Source organism: Anser cygnoides, chromosome 13 (assembly GCF_040182565.1).
Source record: "Anser cygnoides isolate HZ-2024a breed goose chromosome 13, Taihu_goose_T2T_genome, whole genome shotgun sequence".
NCBI classification, from domain to species: Eukaryota; Metazoa; Chordata; class Aves; order Anseriformes; family Anatidae; genus Anser; species Anser cygnoides.
In genome coordinates, this window is record NC_089885.1 from 19,549,754 (window position 1) to 19,570,556 (window position 20,803).

The window sequence follows — 20,803 nt, forward strand, 5'->3', positions numbered from 1 at the left end:
GCCCCCCGGCGCTCAAACAAGGCGGCACGAAGCTGTCCGGTCGGCTTTTGTAAAAATGTTTATTTATTTAAACCTTTTTTTTTTTTTTTTTTTTTAGTTCTTGTTTTACAACAATAAAATATTGCGTCGCTATAAACCCCTTGACTGAAACTGGTCGACCACCAAACGTTACAGCGGCTGCGTTCCGTGATTTGTTTCCGACACCCATCTAGGTTTGGTTTTTGTTTTTTGTTTTCTTTTCTTTCTGAAACGTTTTTTTTTTTCTTTTTTTTTTTAAACATAATGCGGAATTTATTGAAAATAAATAATTGTTGGCAACTGCAATAGGCAATTTTGGATAAAATAGTTGAAAAAAGCAACCTTTAATGAAAATAGCGTTTATTATACATCAGTTACTAAATGAATAAACTAAATGATCTTTCTTTAAATTAATAACTTCCAAAAAACGTTTAATATACAAAACTGTACAGTTATAAAGTTGGCAGAAATAGGCAGGTCCTCAGTGTCGAGTTGTTTTTTTTTTTTTCTTTCTTTCTTTCTTTTTTTTTTTAATCTTTTTTTTTTTTTTTTTAATAGCGCTTACTGAAAAATACTTGAAAAATATAAATGTCGAAAGGAAAAATCTGACAGCCGGGGGGGAGGGGGGGGGAGGATTGGGGGCTAGGAGGTGGTGGTGGGGGGGGGCCCGGCCCGGCCCGGCAGCCCCCGGCCGGGCGAGGCGCGCAGGCCCCGCGCAGCCCCGGGGAGCCGCTGCGAGGGGCCCGGCCCGGCCGTGCCCGAGCGCTGCGCACCCGGGGGTGGGGGGGGGGGGGGGGGGGGGGGGGGGTGGTGTAACAGCTCCGCGCTTCCCTGCGCCGAAAAAAAATGGGTTAGGTCGTTAGCGTTGCGTTGACTTTTGCTTTGTTCGTTCGTTTTTTCCTCCCTGTTCTCTCTTTATATATATATATATATATATTTATAAAAGCTTTCCAACAGATCCAGCAGCTCCCTGTGACGCGGAAACAAGCTCAGCGTGAACCGAATGCGGGCGGTTTCTGCCCCCCTCCCTCCCTCCCTCCCTCCCTCCCCCCGAAATCGATGAGACACCTCATTCCTCTCCACTACCGAAACAAAATACAGAGAAACTGATTTCCGAAGCCGAAGCGCAGAATTACGAAGGTGTTTTACTACAGACCTCTCAGCCTGGCGCCGCTCAAAAAAGCCCGGCTCATCTCCGGAGAGAAAAGGACCGGCAAATGCCGCGATTTTGTTTGTGCTGCTTTAATTTCGGCTCCCTCGGCAATTAGCGTTAGCATCTTTTTGTTTGGTTTATTTTTTTGTTTTGTTTTGTTTTGTTTTTTCCCTGGGAGAAGGGGGGGGGGGGGCGGGATGGCGACCCGCCCGTCTGGCGGTGCTCGGAGGTCCTCGGGAAGGCAGGGAAGGAAGAGCTGCGCCCAACGAGCCCCGTCTCGGGGCTCCGCCGGTGCGGAGGCGCCGAGGGGAGCCCCCGGCTGCCGGGGGGGGGGGAACCGGGCACGGGCACGGGGGGAGGAAGGGCCGCGGCCGCCCTGCCCCGTCCCGTCCCCGCCCGGTGACATTGGCGGCGCGCGGGGAAGGGAGGAAGGTTGGGCTGCTCGATCCGATAGAAATTAGGTCACAAATATTGTGTACAGTTTGTAGTAAAACACCTCAGACATTTAAAAACGCTATAGAAGTCTTTAAAAATGCAAAACTAGTCTATTGTAAAACAGATTCACCTGAAATACAGCTGATATAACCAAGGCGCTGGAAGGTTATTCATAGGCACACATCTGTCTTTCCTTTTTCGTCGTCGGGTTTTCGCTTTTTCCTCCGGTTTTCGCGTTCTTTTCCTTTCCGTTTTCAGTTCTGTTTTTTTTTTTGTTTTGTTTTGTTATTATTTATTTCCCCCCCCTTCTTCCCGTTTTCCCCTTCGTCCCGGCGGGGACCGAGAGCGAGCCTTGTCCGCGGGTCCCCGCCGCGCTCCGGCCCGCGGGGGGCGAGGAGGGAGGGACGGGGCGAGGAGGGCAGGAGGGGGGGAGGCAGGGGGGCACGGGGGGGGGGGTGCTGCGGGGCAGCGGGGGGCCGCTGCCGGTTCCCCCCCCCCGGCGCGCACAGGTCCGAGCCCGCGGGGCCGCCGCCCGGCCAGCCCCGGTCAGAGGTCGTGGCAGGCCGTGTCCGTTTTGACGCCGTGCGAGTAGACGTCGTGCTGCTGCTGCTGCTGCTGCTGCTCGCCCGGCGGCGTCATGCGCTTCTCCTTCTGCCGCCGGTTGCAGAACCAGACCCGCACCACCTCCTTCTCCAGCTGCAGGCTGTCGGCCAGCGAGGAGATCTCCTGGGCGGCCGGCTTGGGGCACTTGAGGAAGTGCGTCTCCAGCACGCCCTTGACACTCACCTCGATGGAGGTGCGCTTCTTCCTCTTCCTGCCCTGCGCCGCGATCTTGTCGATGCTGGTGGGGCTGCCGGTGGAGGAGTCGGCCTCCTCCAGCCACTTGTTCAGCAGCGGCTTCAGCTTGCACATGTTCTTGAAGCTGAGCTGCAGGGCCTCGAAGCGGCAGATGGTGGTCTGCGAGAAGACGTTGCCGTAGAGCGTCCCCAGCGCCAGCCCCACGTCGGCCTGGGTGAAGCCCAGCTTGATGCGGCGCTGCTTGAACTGCTTGGCGAACTGCTCCAGCTCGTCCGACGTCGGCGTCTCCTCGTCCGAGTGGTCCTGGCAGTGGTGCCCGCCCAGCTCGCCGTGCTCGCCGCCGTCGCGCAGCCCCGGGTGCAAGCCCTGCGCGGCGGCGGCTGCGGCTGCGGCCGCGGCGGCCGCGGCGGCGGCGGCGGGCGGCGGGGTGAGGCCGCCGTGCTCCAGCATGCCGCCCACCGCGAAGCCGGCCTGCGGGTAGGCGCCCAGGGGCTGCCCGGCGGGGGCCAGCGCGGCGCTGTGCGCGGGGCTGGCGCCCCAGGCGCCGGGGTGCGTGGCGTGGGGCGAGTGGTGCGCGACGTGGGGCGAGCGGTGGTGCGCCACGGCGCCCAGCTGCAGGTCCTCGCGGCCCGGCTTCACGTCGGGCTGCTCCAGCGGGCCGCCGGCCAGCGCGGCGGGCCAGGCCCCGGCGTCGCCCAGGCCCGTCACCCAGTGGTGCCCCCCCAGCGGGTGCCCGCCGCCGGGGACGCCCTGCAGGTACTCGCCCTGCAGCAGCTTCTGCGGGCCGCGGAACGCGCCGCCCTGCTGCATGCCCGCGCCGTCGGCGGGGCCGAGCGCGCCGGCGCCCAGCAGGCTGTAGGGGTTGGAGGCGGCTGTGGCCATGGCCGCCGCGCAGCCCCCACGAGTTATACTGAGCCGCCGCCGCCGCCGCAGCCTTTGACATCCACCGGCACGGCGGCCCGGGCAGCGGCCGCGCCGCGACTGGCGGCCGCGACGCCCAATGGGGGAGCGCCGCCGCCGGGCCCGCTCCGCGCCGGCCAATGGGCGGCCTGGTGGGGCGGGGCGAGGCGGCGAGGGGCGGGGCGAGGGGAGCCGCGCGGGCCGCGGCCAGGAAGTGAATCACTCCGCCGGCTGCGGGGGGCGGCCGCGGCGCGGCCCCGCCGCTTAACTCCTTCCGCGCTGCGCCCCGCGCCCGGCGGGCGGGAGGGGGGGGGGGGGGCTGGAAGAGGGGGAGCCGGGCGGGGTGGGGGGGGGGGGGGGGGGTGGGCGCGGGGCACGGCTTAAATGCGGAGCGATTAGCGCCCGGCAGCGCGACGCACAGGTTAAGCGGCGGCGCCCCGGCGGCAGCACGGCGGGACCACCCCGGAGAAGCCCGGCCCCGGCCCCGTGCCCCCCCCCCCCCCGCCCCCCCCCCCCCCACCCGGTGCCCGCCCCGTGCCCGCTCCGTGCCCGCCCCGCGCTGCCCCCGGGCCGCCCCGCGCCCCCCCACCCCCCCCCCGCCCTCCCCCGGGCCGTGCGCTCCCGCGGAGCGAAAACAACGAAAAAATCAAAAACTCGCCCCAAAAGGCGCTTCCCGAGCGCCGCGGCCGTAAAGCCCCGCGCCCCCTTCCCGGCCCCGAGCTGCGGAGCGGCCCCGCCGCCGTGCCCCGGGGCTGCCGGGGGGCACCGAGCCCCGCTGCCCCCCCCCCGCTCCCCCCGGCCCCGTACCTCGGGCCGGCTCCGAAGTTAGCGGCTGACCTTTCCCTGCATAATCGCGGAGGTAGCCCGGCTGCGTAATTGTGTTTGCACTTGCAGAGGGCTGCATCGGAGTTCCCTTATTGGTTTGAAATTCCATTAAATATATTGCAAGAGCTCCTAGGTTAAGCTTGATTTAAATTTGCATACATTTTCATATATTTAGCAGAAATAAAAGAAGGCTTGCAGCTACCCGAAAGTCATTAAGGCATTAGTTTCTCTGAGAAGACAGATCTGAAGAAAATTCAAGAAAATAGCTAGACCCAAGGTGAGCGCTCCTCCGCTTCCTCCGCAGCCGGGCACCGCCGCCCCCGGCCCCGCAGCGGGCAGCGATCCGCGGGGCTCGGGCACGCCGCGGCCGGGGCAGCTCCGGGGCCGGGGGCAGGCTCCGGGGCCGGGGGGGGGGGGGGTGGGATCCGGGGCCGTTCCCGGGCCGCCCGCTGCCGGCCGCGTCCCCCCGGCGGGCCCGGGGCGGCTCGGAGAAAAGTTTGCAGGTAGCCGGGAGGCGCTCGGCGTGCTGCGGGAGGGGTCAGCCGGGAGGTCAGGGGTGACAAATGTCCCTGCGAGAGGGGCTGCGAGCCCAGCCCAGCCCAGCCCAGCCGAGCCCGGCCCGCCGGAGGCGCTGGGCACGGCGGGGAGGGCACCCACGGAGCTGTACGGGCGCTCCGCGGCTTTCCGCTCGCCTCTTTTCTTTTTTTTTTTTTTTTTTTTTTTTTTCCTTCCCTACCCCCCCCCCCCCCCTCCTGCACGAGCTTCGCAAAATAAACATCACCGGCGCCCGCGGAAGAAGGAAAGAAAGAAAGAAAAAAAATCCAGGCTGTATAAAAACGTAACTAAATTATTTAAAATGAATTTGCACTTGAACTTGCGAAACAATTTTTCCACTCCCGTTGCCCGTGAAAAGAGATGCGCAGAGCCGCCGCTCGGTGCCGGCGGTGCGGGGCAGGGGACGGAGCCGCAGGGCTCGCGGTACCGGGGCAGGGCAGCGCTCCGCTCCCGGCCGAGGGGCTCGCACCTCGCCCGTGGGCGAGCCCGCCGTATTTTAAAGTGTTTTTATCTGCATATAGTTAAATCTTCTTGCTGTTCTAACTAATCTGCTGGAGAGGGTTTCTTTAGCTCTTTCCTGTCAGTCTAACTTCCCAAGTGTAACAGATGCCGCTCTCAAGCGGTCCTTTCTGCTGCTTTTCTTTATTCAGCCTCGCATATTTCTCCCCATGATCTGGGTTTCCATAGAGAGAGGAATAAAAGGGGGACCATGGCCACAAATCCCCTGCCCCATGCAGAATAAAAGAGCCTTATTCAATAGACGACCCCGTCTGGACATGGGAGAAAAATAAGTACATGCAAAGCTACTGTTGCAAGAATTTGTAACTTATTTTTCATAGACTGAAACCCATTAAAGTAAAAAAAGTTTCGGGGTCCGGACCGTGCTCCGCAGCCCTTTGGCTCCGGGTGCCTTCGCGCCCGGGGGACCCACGTTTCCCCGGCGGGCGCTTTGCCTTCCTACCTACTTTTTCTGCTAAATCTTTGGCACGAAAAAAGATCACACAATAGCTGAAGGCAGCCTACCGTCTTGGGGCAGCTAGAAGTCGCTATAGAGAAAACCCGGCTTTGAAGTGGAGGAGCTGTAATTGTGTCGAGTCCCCTCGCCCGGCGGAGGCACCGCGAGCGGCTCGGGGCGGCCGGGGGCCGGGCGCAGCCTCCCCCCTTTCCCCCTTCCCCTTTTTTTTCCCCTTCCTTCCCCCTTTTTATTTTTTTTCTCCCCGTCCCCTTTTCCCCCGTCGTGGGCACCGGGCTGGCGGCGGCGGCACCTCCGAGCGGAGCCCGCGGGGCGGCGGCAGCGCTGGTCCCGGCTGCGGCGGGGGAAGGAAGGAGGGGGGGGTCGGTCCCGGTGCCCCCCGGTGCCCCCCGCACCCAGCCCCGTTACGAGCCCCGGCCGGGGGGTGCCTGCTCCCAGCCGGCTCCGTAGGCGCCTCTGTCGGGGTAGGGAGCTCGGGGGGAGCGAGCCGAGAAGCGCCGGGAACGGTTTCATCGGGGCCGGGGGTATTATATTTTGGAGAGTTTTCTCATTGTTCGTCTGCGGGAGGAAAAAAAAAAAAAAAGAAAAAGAAAAAGAAAAAAAAAAACTGGCCAGAGAGGGGTTCGTTTTGATTGTGTTTAATACGGCATGAAGCTCGGAGCGGTAAGCTGTGCCTCGGTGTCATGACCTCTATATTGAAAACTTCACCTTCAACACAAGTTCACTTCGGAGACAGGACGAGTTAGATTGCGCTTGGTGGGAACAAGTGCAAATTTAAAAACAGAGTCAATCATAACGGAGGTGGGGGCTGGGAAAGGGCAATTTAACCGTTTCTGGAGCCAGGAGTTAAGGTTTGCATTGTGTACGCCGAGGCGCTGATACTAGCGCTGAAACCCAGCCCCGCATCGCTCAGCAAGCACAGCTGAGAAGCAGGCTCCTGGATCTCCGGAGATGCTTTGTGAAAGCCTAGCCCGCGTGGGGGAAGGTTAGGAGGAAAAGAGGAATTTACAGAGTATTAGCAGAAATTAGCCAATGCCGACACAAGCTCAATTAGTTCTTTTTTTTTTTTTTTTTTTTTTTTTTGGGGGGGGGGGGGTCTCTGTTGGCTGTTGTCGAACGTGAGTAAATGCCGTGCAGGGAGAGGGAGAGCCCCAGCACTCTGCCATCTCAGAGCCGCGGCCAGGAGATGGACTGACAGATTGCAAATTAAAAGAGTCCCAATGTCAGACCGACCGCAGCCCCCGGCGCGCAGAGCCCGGTAGCGCCGAGCCCGGCACGGAGCGAGCGGGGCTGCGGCGGGGCCGGTCCTGCGCCGGAGCAGGGCTAGGCAGGGACAATAAAGCCAGGCACGGGCAGAGAAAATCGCAAGGTAAATTGCATTCGTGTTCTAACCGCTGCGGTTTCCAAATCGTTGTGCGCACCTCCTCGCTGCTCTGCTCGAATCGCCATTTATGAGTATTTTAATTTTTCTTTTTTTTTTTTTTTTTTTCCCACGCTGTTAATGTCTGAAAAATGTACTTGCTGGGGAGAAAAAGATGTCGTTCGTTCGTGCGCTACCACGTCACGGGCAGGTCACTGCTCTCTGTAGCTCGGCGGATGCGTGGCAGGTACTGGAGCGAACATTTGGTTGGTTTGCTGCCGAGAGCAAAAATATTCCGGGAAGTCTCTCCAAAGCGCACTTAAAAAAAAAAAAAAAAAAAAAAAAGATGATTATTATTTAACCGTGGGACCGGTCCGTCTCGCCGTGCCTTAAATCCAGGCGGTGAAACGTCGGGGGCGGCTGCAGAGCGGGGGCGCGGGGCGGCTCTCGGGGCACCCCGGGGCGCCCCCCCGTGCGCTGGGACCTTCCCCGCGGGGCCGCCCCACGCGCGGGGCTCGGGAATAATTCAAACACAGGTCCCGAACGGGCGGGATCCCGCTCAGACACACCTAAAGGAAGGGCACTGGGTTTGAAACCGCGCCGAATGGCGTGCTGCTTAACCTCTGTTGGCTAACGAGACACCGAAGACAAATGGCTCTGTTCCTGGGCTGACAAATACCTGCCTTGCTGTTTGGTAGTTTGCTGAATAATTTCGACGTGCCTATGATTTTTTTTTTTTTTTTAAACCGTACGTTTTTTTTCCAGCTTTATCAGTCAGCGTGCAAATTGCTCGGTGATGTCCGTGATCCTGCAGAGGGATCTGCAGGTCCCTTGCACTCCGAGGTGCCTCGTCCTTCCTAGGGCCACGTTCAGAAAGACGCCCGCGGTGCCGCTAATTCTTTGTTTTCCCGCAGACGAAGCGGTTCGGGCTTGGCGGAAACTTCGCTCCCCGCTTCACTCGCGCTGCGCCCATCGAAGCCGTTACAAAAGCCGGACTTTCAGGCCGGGCTGGGCTGCTGAGGGATGATGCTGCCTTGGGGAGCAGCTCTCGGGGGACGAGAAAGGGACCCGAGGCAGCTCAGCCTCTGCTCGGACGCGGGCACGGGGCCGGGGCAGGTGAATGCCTGGCGCACCCCGGCTGCGGGCGGCGCAACTTGCGCCCGGCTGCGCGCAGGGCACACAAAGGCTCAGCCCGGCCCCCCCCCGGCCCTGCGGGCCCTGCCGCCGCCCCCTGCCGCCCCCCCCGGCCCCCAGGGGTCGAGCCCCGTCCCCAGGCCGGCGCTGTGCCCTGCCTCGGCCCCGCGGAGGGGGCGGCTTCCCCCAGCCGCCCTCCTCTCCCCGCCTCGCCCGGCATCTCCCGGCACCTCTTTTTATTTTTACTTACTTATTTATTTATTTATTTATTCCAGGGGCAGCCCGCTTAAAGGCGCTGGAGGCTTCGCCGCCCCTTCCCCCGTTTCCTCCCCTCGCCTTTCCCGCGGGAACGGGGCGCGGGTGGGGGCAGCGGGGCCGTGCGGGCCCTAAACCGGGGCAGCGCCCGGGCAGGGCCGAGACACGCGTGGGGGAGCAGCCATCAGGCGGGGAGCCGCAGCCCCCCGGCTCTGCCTGCCCGGCAGGAATAAATCCAAATAAATCAAAGCTGCTGCGGCCCGGCCTCCCCGGGGCAGGCGGAGGCTCCCCCTCAAGCGGGGCAGCGGGGCCGGGGATGCGCTCCCCGCAAACTTTTCGTGAAATCATTAAGATTTTGGTTTCTCTGCGCTGCGGGCGGCTGAGAGCATCCCCTGGGGCCGGGGCGGGAGGGCGGAGGGGAGCTGCGCCGCTCCGAGCCCCTCGGATTTGGGGTTATTTCGCCTTTTAGCGTGGAGGCGCTGCGGGGAGGTCCGAGACGTCCCGCACACGCTGGGGGTGCGGGAACCACGGGGACCCACCCGCCTGTAGGCCCCTCGCGCAGCCCACGCGGCCTCGCCCTGGCTGCAACTGCGGCACCCTCTGCACCGGGGGGAGGCTGTGCCGGGGGGAGGCTGTACCGGGGGGAGGCTGTACCGGGGGGAGGCTGCACCGGGGGGAGGCTGTACCGGGTGGAGGCTGTGCCACCGGGGGCGGGGGTCCGGCCCCTGATCCCGCAGCTCCGCGGCTGTTCGCTGCCGCCCTCCGCGAGTGCCACCTTCACGTGCTCGGCTTCTTCTGCCGAGTGCCTAGAAATTACTAGTAGCGGCTAAGTAAATTGCAAGTAAACCTAGTGAATTAGGATGATTCTCTATCGGTTTAATTTATGTTTTATAGTTAGTTTAGCCTTCTGATTTGATTGCCTTAGTAATGTGAATTGCCTACAGCTGCTGATGATACAGCTTTAATTCTGTTTTAAAGGTCATGTAAACATGTGCCTGTAGCATAAGGAATGCAAATTCAATTCCCTTTTAATGCTTCCTCGCATTCACTTCGCAGCCTTCACCTCGAAAATTAACAGGATTTAATATAAAACTCTTTTAATGTTATGATTTCATTAAAAGCCCCCTCTCGCCGGCCCCGCCGCCTCCCACCGGCGCGGGGGGTCCCCGGGTCCCCCTGGGGCAAGGTGGGAGCGGGTCTGCGCCCCCGGGCCGGGCCGGGCCGGGCCGTGCCGAGCCGTGCCGAGCCGTGCCGAGCCGCCAGCTCTGCCCGGAGCTCGGTCGAGCTGCACGGCGACACCGGGACCCGGTGCCACGAAGGAGCGGGGCCGCCGTGCAGGTGTATGCGCGGGGCCAGCCCGTCGTGCGGCCGCTTCTCCGGGTTCATTTCTAAGCACAGCCAGCCCCGGGCTCACGAGGGATCGCCTCGTCCTCCTGTACTTCAGGGGAAAAAAAAAAAAAAGAAAGAAAAAAAAAAAAAAAGGCAGTATTCCCCCCAAATCCCCCCTCCCCGTTTCTTTTCAAAGGGTTTTAAGTGAAGTTGCTGGGAAGTTTGCTCGGGGAAGCCTTTGAAACGACGGGCTCTAACGAGCGGGGAAGAGCGTCAGGACCAGAGCCGGGGGCGGCCGCTCGGAAACGGGAGCGCCCCGGCCCCGCACGGCGGCCCCGGCCCGCACCGCGCCCGGAGCCCTCGGGGGGGACCGGCCGGGGCCCCTCGGGCCGCCTCGGTGCCTCTGTGCCCCCAGCGGGGCGAGGCAGAGCCCCGAGGAGCCGGGGGCAGGCGGGGGGCTCTGCCCGGGGCCGCTCCCCCCCGCCCCGCGAGTCCCGGGCCCCCCCCGGCCCCCCCCGGTGGCAGCGAGGGGTCCCCGCGGGCCGGGGTCCCTCCGCGTTCGGGGAGCGAGCGATTTCTGCGCAATGTGAGTCCTTGGAGTAACAGCTCATTGGTGATTCTGTTAATGTTGCACACCTCATTAAATAGCCCCAAACAGAAGGAGGTTTAAATGACTTTATTGAATTAAAAATAGCATAGAAAATCACCTACGGTCCTTTCATCAAATAATTAATGTAAACCATATACATATAGCGAGAGGTTCCTTTTAACAAATCTGTTCGTAAAACGCGCAGGGGTTTACTTAATGGCTGAAATAACTCAGAGCAGCACAACTCGCCCGAAACAGCGAGCCGCACTCGCGCACTTCCTAATATGTTCTCGTGTGTTTCCCTGAGTGTTTTTCTTCCTTATCTTTTTTATATCTGAAGTTCTATTCCCCTCCTCTACTCCATGTATTTGATCATTTTTTCAAGTCCCTTGGCTGAACCAATCTCTTTTCATGCAGAGGATAAAAAGAGAAAAACTTCAAAGTAGGTTCAGGTAATTAACAGCTGAGGGGAATATAATCTAAACCATAGGCCCTGCTTTGCACCCAGGTCTGCTTTCAGAGCCAGCCGGCAAGGGAGTGCCTATTCCCTATAGCATCCAAATCTGCTTCCTCTGAACAGCTTTGCCAGGCCTCCAGTTATCACATCTGCATTTCAAACACCATGTCTCTGGCATTAATTATTAATTAGCCTACAGTCACCCCAGAGGATTTAAGTTCCAGCCTGCACATACTTATTCATTGACCTCTATCTTAGTTTTTGTTGGAAAAAACCCACTAGAATGCTTAATAATTTCCTTTCTCTCAGACCCTCTCTTCTGGTTTCATGGAGGGGAAACAGTATATTTTCAGAGATGGAAAATCACAGGGTTGTCTAGAAATTTGTTTAGAGCAAAACGCTATGTCAAGAGTTTGAACAAACCATTTCAAAAGATTTAGCAGGAATTTGGCGTAAGTATTTTTACCTTTGACAAATGAATTTGTGGATTTCCCAGAACTGAGAGGCGGTGGATACAAATACGATGCGCTTTAGCTCTGCGCAGGGTATTGCTCGGTGTGCACTTTAAAAATACAAACTGGATTTAATTACTGGGTAGCACACTTATATGATCAAACTAATGCAAACGTTTATTTGAAAGCTCTGGGGTTACACTGCTGTTGACACTAGTAAGAATGAAAAAATGCCGTTGCAAGGCACATTAGTACTTGGGCATTAAATATGCACTCCATCCTCAGGAATATGCACCCGAAGAAGTATGTTTTATAACTATTTTGCATCGTTCCCAAGGTAGTTTGGAGGATGCTCTTTAGCCAGCAGAATAACTGTGTGTCATGCTACTGCTTTCTTGAGCACTGTACTTCTTGACATTAAGCTTCCAGAGTTAAACATTTGGAGTAATCAGGTAGGAACCAGGTTATGTGTTTTTCTCTTCTTCGCAATGCTACCTGAAATTCAAAGTGATTGCTAGAGTTTCGCTGGGCTGCACACTGGATATTGCCTTTTGTTAATGCGTTCTAATGTTACAATGTCCCAAACCTCTGAATGAGCCCTATTTTATGGAATTATCCATAGATAAACTTCCTTAAATATTGCCAGGGTTTCTTATTCTTTATATGTGGTACTATCTCAACTGATTACTGAAACATAAAATATCCCTACACTTTGTTTCCTAAAGAAGTGTTTGCTCTGTAAATCACAAGGTCAGACTGGTTAACTTATATGCCAGCCTAGAATTGATTTTTGAAAGCATTTAATCTTCGCCTAAGACTCTTTTGAGTTTCTATTTAGTGAATGCTATGGAAAAGAGGTTTGATGCACAAACATGCATGGGTAAGCTGCTGGGCTATCCCAGTAAACAAAAATGTATTTTCCAAAATTACAGCTGAAGCAGCCCTTTAGGTAAAATCATGAGCCTCGTGTGCCTGTGCTTCGGGAAATGATCACCTGAAAATAAACCTGGGGACTAACGCTGAAGGCTTCCATGAGGTCTCTCTCTCCCTGCCTTCCCTGAGAATTTTGCAGATTTGGCTGCTACTGGCCTTTTATTGTTTTCAGATTTTATGAGCAGATCTGGGTAGTGTTCAGCATTGTATAGTAAATCTTCTTGCCTCTGCTTCAGGTATTTGGATTTGTTCTTACCTGGGATTTTCCTAGCAAAAGTACTTCTATTTCAGAATGAAGAAAGGAGTAGGCAGTACTTCAAAGTCCCTTTCAAAAAGAGATTATTCTTGTTTATAAAATAACAGAATTCATCCTGATGCTGAAGAGAGAAGTAGAACTATTTTAATAACATGTCCAGGACCTTTAAATCACTTCTGCAGTGATACTAATACTAGTAATAACAGTGATAATAGAGAGAAAAAAAAAAAAAACAGTGTGAAACCAGGGCTGGAATCTGTTCTTTGTAAATGTCAGAATGTTTCTGAAATTAAAACTTAGCTGTTAATGTAGCTCTGCACCCGATGAATATTAAAGAGGAATAAGGACTCCATTTCTTCCATGGCAGAGTAGAGTGAGATGGAAAAAAATCACACGGCAGCTTCATTTGCAGCGATGTACGTAGTGTGTTTCAGAGGACGTCTGACTCCTGGGCATCAGGGAGGTTTCATAGCTTTTGAACAGGGGCTGCTTCTGGGCTGGGATCTCGCTGCTCGGAGGCCTCTGGTGCTGCCCGTGGACGTGGCGCACAGCCCCGCGCCGTGCTGTGATGGCAGCTCCGCGCTGCCCGCGGTCACTGCCCGTGTGCTGGGGCTTCCCTTCCCCCTGGCAGCTGGAGCCGGGCAGCTCACGGGCTGGTGCTTTCACACACCCCCAGTAGTAAGGGCGGACTGGCTCTGGCTTACCCAGGGCTTGCTTTATGCGGTTAAAGTCGCAGTGATTATATATGGCAACACAGGGGAGTCTTCCTGTAGTTGAGAGCTTTTTCCAGCCTGTGCAAACTTAAATACGGCAAAATAAATACATTTTCTCCTCCTGTCTGCCTGCTTTCCGGACTAAGATTGCAGGTTGAACCAGGATCTTGAGATATTGGCTCCGTATCCCAAGGCTGGAAAACTGTTCCCAGTGCCATTATGTAACTTTTTTGGTGGTTATTGTGCCTGGAGTGAGGAAGGGACGAAAGTACACGTCCGGCGGGTTTGACGTGTTATGAAATATATGTACCATTCTTGTTACGAGGCATGAATTTCCATAAGAAGCTTATTTTATGGTTCATTTTATATATATTTGCATTTATATTTTTCCATTAAAGCTTAAACGTTTTACTTCCTTGGTAAGACCTATTCCTTGGCAAGCCTGGAAGTGCTTTAACCTCTGTTTTTATTATACCCCCCACTCTAAAAAAAAAAAAAAGAAAGAGAAATGTACACGATAGTTTTCCAGTAGTGACTAGCATCCACAAGGACTGAGCTGTAACCGGTTTTTGTGTTTTCAGTGTTTCACGTGAGCATGTTTTGAATTCAGATTTGTCTGTTGCGGATCACTTTGTATCTGGAGAAATCACATGGGTAATTCTGATTTTAAATTACTTGAACGGTGATTATCATAAAACGCTGCTGATTTCTTGTGCATCTGAAGTCCACGGACATCTGTTGGTAGAGCCCCGGTTGCTGGGTTGAAGGAGTGTTACCCACCAGTGTTACCCACTTGGGCACTTACCTGTAGGTGGGAGACACTCGCATGCAAAGGAGGGTGGGTAAAGCCAGAGATGACTACAGATATCCTTGGGTCAGCAGAAATGGGTTCAGATTAGATTAAGCATATATGGGGCCAGACCTTCAGTTGACATAAATTGGTGCAGTAGTGTTGGTATTCAGGAAGTTAGACCGAGTTACACGGACTGGAGATTTGCTTAGCCTGAGCAAAAGATTGCGTGAGTGATATCAGAATTAGTTTGCATAATGTCTGCAATGGTCTTAGCCCGGATGAAATAGTTTGCCTTCCTTATAGCGTAGTGTGCTAATGAGGCAACCTGAACTCCAACGTGCGGTGTACCCAGCACAGAGATTGTCGGTAAGAAGTCAACGAATGCCTCTGACATGGGGGATGTCACAGGTACTCCAACTGTGACAGCAGCGAGTGTTGACTTCTTGTGGTGACCATTTCCCAGGGTATTTCTGCAAGCGCTGCAGAAATGTGTGTGCTCTGAGAGCAGCGGTCCACCCTCAACTTGCCTTTGCCCCAAGTAAGGCCGTTATTGGGACTGTGCTCTTAAACTTTGCTTTTAGCCATCTCGCTCTGAAAAAAAAACACAAACGAACATCCCTAGGCCCCTCGCTGACCACACTCTGGTGCTTCATTACACGGCATAAAAAACTGACGCACTTTAATTTCTAAAGAAGCAGTGAAGTGCTCTCAGGCTCTGCCTGGCAGTGCTCCAACGCGCAGCCACCCTGCTTGCAAGGAGAATAACCTGCATATGGGCTCGTACGCCGGTGACTGCCAGGCAGCGTGTCTGTGCAGACGCGCAGATCATGCCTCTTGACCCGCCAGCTCCACCCTGAAACTCCCATTCATCATGCCTGTTGCGAAGGGCTTTTAAGAGCAGTGTTGTGGCAATCATGTGCAGCCTTTCCTCTGCCTGGAAGCTCTTTTTTTTTTTTTTTTTTTTTTTGGCAGTGCCTGGATGTAAAGTTTTAAAAGACTTTATGGAGCTCCCATTTCCATTTTTTTCCCTCTGTGTGTAAATAACTGGAGATTTTTTTTTTTTTTTTTTTTTGCCTGCCCTTGCTGTGGATTTGAGTCTGTACCAGAATGAGTTAATGGGGCTGGGCTGACACCTAAGGTAAAGCGTCACAGTTTGGGTGACTTTCCATCAGCCGGGGATCCAGCCCACCGGTTGCAGATAATGCGCTTGTTGCAATTAAACACTTCAGTGCCACATGTGAACAGGATATTTAAAAATTGTTTGTGCGCATAAAACAGTGCGCAAAACCCAAAGATCGTGAATTTTTACCTATTATTATTATCATTACAACGTTTTTAATCATAAAATGACATGTATGTGTGTGCTGTGTAGCTACTACTACCAAATCGCATGTAACACTCAATGGTAATTGTGTTCATAATTATGGAGTTAATTGAATTTCTGTAATAGTAAAAACTGGCATATAAAAAGTCTCTCAAGATTAAATGTTTTAGTTAGGTAAGAATATACTCAATTGCAGTATTTAATATAAAGAAAGTAGCCCCATATGCAAGTGAGCCTGAGCTTAATAAAATTATCTCTGAAAATGAATCTTCTCCATGAAGGCTGTTCCAAACAAAACGTGGCATCACACACACACACACAAAACCATGCTTTCTCATACTGCTCCTGTTTTTGCCTCTGAAGGAAAAGCAGCGTACACTGAGGTATTTGCAAACTGGAGAGAGACATTAAAGGAGCCTTCTGGTGCAGCTTCATCATCCGCATCTGTCAGTCTTATAGGATATGAGAAGTGCACTGGAATTGCACTGTTCTGTGTGGCAAAATTAGCACTGCTGTTAACAGCTTAATATCATAACAGCACCATGTTAGAAAGACAAATTTTGCTTATAGCATTTGACCTTAAAGGAGGGGTATCTTTCTTCTTTCTCTTTTCCTTTTTTTTCTTTTTCTTTTTCTTTTTCTTTTTTTTTTTTTTTTTGGTAATCCATTAGGTGTTTTAGTACCACTTAAGGCTAACTTCATGGCTGATTTACAACTCACTGATTTCACAGGGGAGTCACAAGATGCAATACAATACAGAATATTGCCCTGTGTGTCTAGTACCTTTGTTCCATAGGTTATCTGCTGATTCATTTTTTAAGAGAAAAGAATAAGGTTAAGAATTCCAAACTTGTAAGATATTAAAACATGGGCAGTCAGCCTCCTGAAAATGAGAAAAGGATCAATAAAAATGTATTGGAGTTTTCTCTTCTCTTCTCTTCTCTTCTCTTCTCTTCTCTTCTCTTCTCTTCTCTTCTCTTCTCTTCTTCTCTTCTCTTCTCTTCTCTTCTCTTCTCTTCTCTTCTCTTCAGAAAAACACGAAGGCAGATACTACTTTATTTGTTACAGCTCTAAATTTAGCTCTGGTTTAGTATTACTAAGAATATATATATAATATATATATATATATTTTTCTAGGCAGGAAAGTCTTTTTTTAAGTATACTTATTAAAAGAATTGTGGCAGCTGATCATTTTTAACAATGAAGTAATATACATTTTGAAAAAAGAGCCTCAAATGTCAGCTAACACAGTAATGACCTGGCCCTGTAGCAAATCTTGCTTTAATACCTCTTTTCCAAAAGATCACGTATTGAGTTTCATTATTTTCTGCTCAGATTCATGGGAGACTGTTTCATACTATAGCCTGTTTTTATCTATGAAGAGATAGGCTTGAGTGTGTACAATACAGAATATTGATAATTAGACCTCAGTTCCCTCATCTTTAGCAATGCATAGTTTCCATTCACGATTTGTTTTGTTGAAAAAAAGAAAGTTGCTTGTTCATGCTTGGTTGCTACACTATATTTTCAATATTACTATTGTTAGTTTATGCAATAAAAAATGTAAAGTGCCCCCGAACTAGCACGAAGTGTCGTGGCTTTATTTTTGTTATTTCTCACTTCCTCGCAATCCCTGCTCCCCTCCCCCAGCCGCTCCACTACAAAGCTTGTTGTACAGGGACTCCATTAATCCTACATTTCCTAGATGGTATCTGAGGCACAGTGGGTTTCCACAGAAATTAATTTGTCCTGACAACAGGCCTAAAGATTGGAGTCCAGGGATCACTTGGCAAATTCCCTTTAAACTGAGCACAATAATAAACAGAAAGCTGATAACGACAGTTCTAAAAGACCACACAGAGGAAGGACCCCGAGTAGACTTGCTCTGTGTATATCTGCGAATACCTCTGATAACTAGCAGACAGAAGCTTTATGCTTGATAGGAAAATGAGCAGACTGATTTATGCACGTTTTAATATTACAGCACCTCGCAGAACTAACTTCATCTAGCAACGTACGACCTAAACTGCTTTCTGCAATACGAAAAGTTCGGTGTCGATCTGGCCAGCTGGTTTATACTGCTCTTATTTAATATTTGTATTAATGGCTCTGCGACCGTTTTTCATGTCTTTCGTATTTTAACATAGCTCTGATTTTCTCAGTACATCTTGCTTGTGTAAACATTTAAAAAAGTTGAATAGGGGGTAACAGTATTTTAAGGACCGAATCTGGAAAGTTAGCCATCTGCTCTAAATATACTTTTTGCAACCTTCGAGATTATGTTCATTTTTGTTTTCCGTCGTCTTCCACGTAGTAATTCCTTATTAAGGAGTAAAGAGCATTTTAGACAGCCTTATTGCCCGTTTGCTTGTTTTTATTTATCTTTGCCTTGGGTGCGTGTTCAGATGTTGTTTTCCCAAAGCTAAGGTATGGAAAATAGCCGTGTTGGAAATATATACTAATGCAGTAAGTGAATAAACAAGCATTCATTCAACATTTTAGAGCTTGTCAAGCGCATTTCAACCCTTGATTTTTGTCAATATGGAATTTAGAGCTTTAAAGATAATTAGAATTTGTGGTGTGTCAGTAAACTGCTGCCAGTTACATTTCTGAAAAAAGCCATCATAACATTAAGAGTTAGGATTGGTAGAGTGATGTTAAGTGATATATATGCTGCTTAACTCTTCACCACTTCAGAGCAGGGTATGTAAAAATATAAATAATGGATAAAAGAGGAGTACAACTTAAAAGGAGGTACAGAAAATGGATTTTGGTTACTGAAAGATACCTCAAAAGTAAAGTCTGACCTTGTTTTCAATGCCCCAAATGCATTAGGAAATACAGGATACAGACAGGAATACGCAGCTATGTCAAAAGAAGACAACTAGTATGCCTGACAGGTATGGTCATACACCTGAATAGCGTGAGTCACGTTTGATTACTTTTAATAGCTCTGATGTTTCTTTTAAGGTAGAAATTTGGTAAGGGAATTCTACAGGATATATCCAAACTCATCAACAAGCATTGAACACAATGCACGGTCCGCAAACTTTTCCGAGTAAAGAAATGTGCACGTGCTGGAGATAAGCAGAAATATTAAAGCTGCAAATCTGCAGCGCCCAGGGAAGGCAGAGGGGAGGCGGGTGCGGGTGCGGGTGCTGGCGGGCGCGGGGCACGTCGTGCTCGCTCCTGCATCGCTATGCGAGGCCGGGTGGCAGGCTGCCAGCGGCTGGGTAGTTAAGGGCTTGGAATGCTGGCTGCCCTTGGCATTTGTGATACAGGGAGTTTATATAAAAAAAGTTCTGTCTTACATGCTTTTCCGGCACAGCTAATGGGCCCAATTCTGCTTCTATTATCGGTAATGACAAAACTACCATTGACTTCAGTAAGGGCAGCATCAGACTCACTATTTAAGAGCTTAACTAGCTGAGAGGTGGGGTTCTATTATACTGCTGGAGTGTGATGTATATACCACGCCTCCCTGCTGAAAAATAAAATCTTTTGCTCTCATTATTGGCTTTAAATTAGTTTGTACACTATGAATTAATCAATTACAGCCAACATACTTTGGAAATTAAATTCAGGATGAGTAGTGCAATTTATATTTGTCACACTTAAAGAACTCTATTGTATGGGAATGTGGAAGATTTGAAAACAACTAGTTTTAATGCTCTCTAGCTCCTCTTCCTAGGTTCTGGTGCAAGAGCAAATCGACTTGCTGTGCCTTTTAGTTCTGTAAAAGAACAAACCCAAACACTCCCCTCCACTTTTCCCATCACAATCATTCTATGCATTTCAGTGGATGAGCTATTAGGTTTTCTGAATTTGGATCAAATCAGGCGTTTTTCCCCCAGCAGCTAGTACTCTCGTGTGCCTTATACATTTGATTTGAAGGACTGTGTGTTATTTGATGTTCTTATGAGATAAACAATAAACTTTTGAATATGTTTTTTCCATTTGAATACCAGCCTAGGGATGCTTCACCCTGCATCCTAAAGCCTGATTTCCCCTGGGACTCATTATCATGCAGCTCACATGTTCAGTCACCTACACTGTTGAACTTACTATCAAATAACCTTCGAAACGTTACTAGTTATTACGTGTCAGAGGGCAGATTTATGATAAACTAACTTTGAAACAAAATAATGAATTCTCAGCGTTCTGTTTTCCAGCAGCATTTCTGGTAATTTTGTTCGATTTAAATTTTAAAACAGTAAGTTGCCTTTTTCTCTTATTCTATCATATAAAACAGCTCCCTCCCCTCGTGAAATTCCTCCCTCCTTAAATATGGTTTATGATGATTTGAGCACTGACTATAAAGAATAAAAATGAGAACATTTGTCTGTGAGCTACCAAACTGCCCACTGGAGTTCATTTGCGATTAAACTTTCATAGCTTCCTAACTTGGTGAAAGTTAAATTAACTTAACCCTTAGCGTAGTCTACCAGTGTCAAAAATACAGCTGTGTTATAGAGGTTGGCAAACACAGATCTTTTCTGCTTGTGCTTCGTAGTGCCAGTATTTTAAGGTTTCAAGCAAGGTTCTTGCATAACAGTGACAACAATCAATAGTGTCATCTTCCCAGAAAACACAAACGTTTTACAGTGGACTAGAAAGGCAATCCAAAAAGGTTTCCCGAATGCTGTGCTGTGTTTCAGCCCTTAAAGGCCATGCTCAAGGATATAAATAATTGGCAAATTTTCAAGAAAGCTGAGCGTGGCTTCAGTAGCCACTCCTTTAAATGGTAGCCGGCACGATTGTGACTTTTAATGAGATTGTCTCACAGGGATGAAATTCGGGTAGATAAATGCTGTATAATCATTCTGGAGGTGATCAGAATAGCAAACATCCGCAGATGAAATGTAACCGTGCACCATGTCAAAAATTAAGTCCGGCTAATTTGGATAAAAACCGGTGTAGTTCCTCTTGGTATCAGTGGAATTTTTTTCTGCTCTATTTTAGACAAGTATCGGGCAGATTAATGTCATCTCCTACTGGGCAAAGCGTAGGCTTTGAGATATTGCTCATCTATGATATTGCATGGAAAGCGCCTGACCTGGGGTAGCTCTGTGAAGCTTGGGGATAGAGCCAGCACCTTCAGTACACTCTCTCATCTCTTTTGCTCCTCTTGCCGTGATTATGGTTCTCCAAGGGCATTACGGGCAAAAGTTCCACATCAGTCTGTCTATTAATATTTATGCAGCAATTCAGGAGGTAATGCATTGTTAAAATACAAGTTGGAAATCCACCAAATTTAATCACTTTTAGTACTGGAAATTATCTATTTCTACATCAGATGGAGGGGAAGGGGGCGGCTATCATTACAACAGTTTTTTTACCAACTTATTTGCCAGTTCTGAGAAGGTTTGAATTAAAAGGGGCAGTGAATGCTGTTGTATAGCTGATGTGTTTTAAAAGGAATATAAGATGTATACATGCAATTTAATGTGAGGCACGCCAAAATATTTAAAGTAAATGCATACTATAGGTAGGTCCTCTGATCACTCGTGCTGATTTAGTTCATCGCTATCTTTGTGCATAAAGGACTGCT

The 20,803-nt window shown here is 51.0% G+C and overlaps 1 protein-coding gene and 1 long non-coding RNA gene across 8 annotated transcripts in view; one reads left to right on the forward strand and one right to left on the reverse strand.

Annotated features, from left to right (window-relative positions):
* Positions 1-2,010: 2,010 nt before the first annotated feature.
* On the reverse strand, positions 2,011-3,381 carry POU3F4 (POU class 3 homeobox 4). Its single transcript, XM_067004884.1, has one exon. The coding sequence runs from the start codon at positions 3,284-3,286 to the stop codon at positions 2,153-2,155; it is 1,134 nt and encodes a 377-aa protein (XP_066860985.1). The 5' UTR covers positions 3,287-3,381; the 3' UTR covers positions 2,011-2,152.
* Positions 3,382-3,929: 548 nt separating this feature from the next.
* Positions 3,930-20,803, forward strand: part of LOC106042989 (uncharacterized) — a 119,662-nt gene continuing 102,788 nt past the window's right edge. For 2 of the 7 annotated variants that reach the window (XR_010834719.1, XR_010834721.1), the window contains exon 1: positions 3,931-4,406. This is a non-coding gene — a long non-coding RNA (uncharacterized lncRNA). Of the gene's footprint in view, positions 4,407-5,835; positions 7,027-20,803 lie in introns of those variants that run through there. The other 5 variants (XR_010834718.1, XR_010834723.1, XR_010834722.1 and 2 more) reach the window with 4 other exon arrangements.

Excerpts from the sequence above, each read along its gene's own strand:
- POU3F4 (XM_067004884.1), bottom strand. The coding sequence starts at position 3,286 with ATGGCCACAGCCGCCTCCAACCCCTACAGCCTGCTGGGCGCCGGCGCG.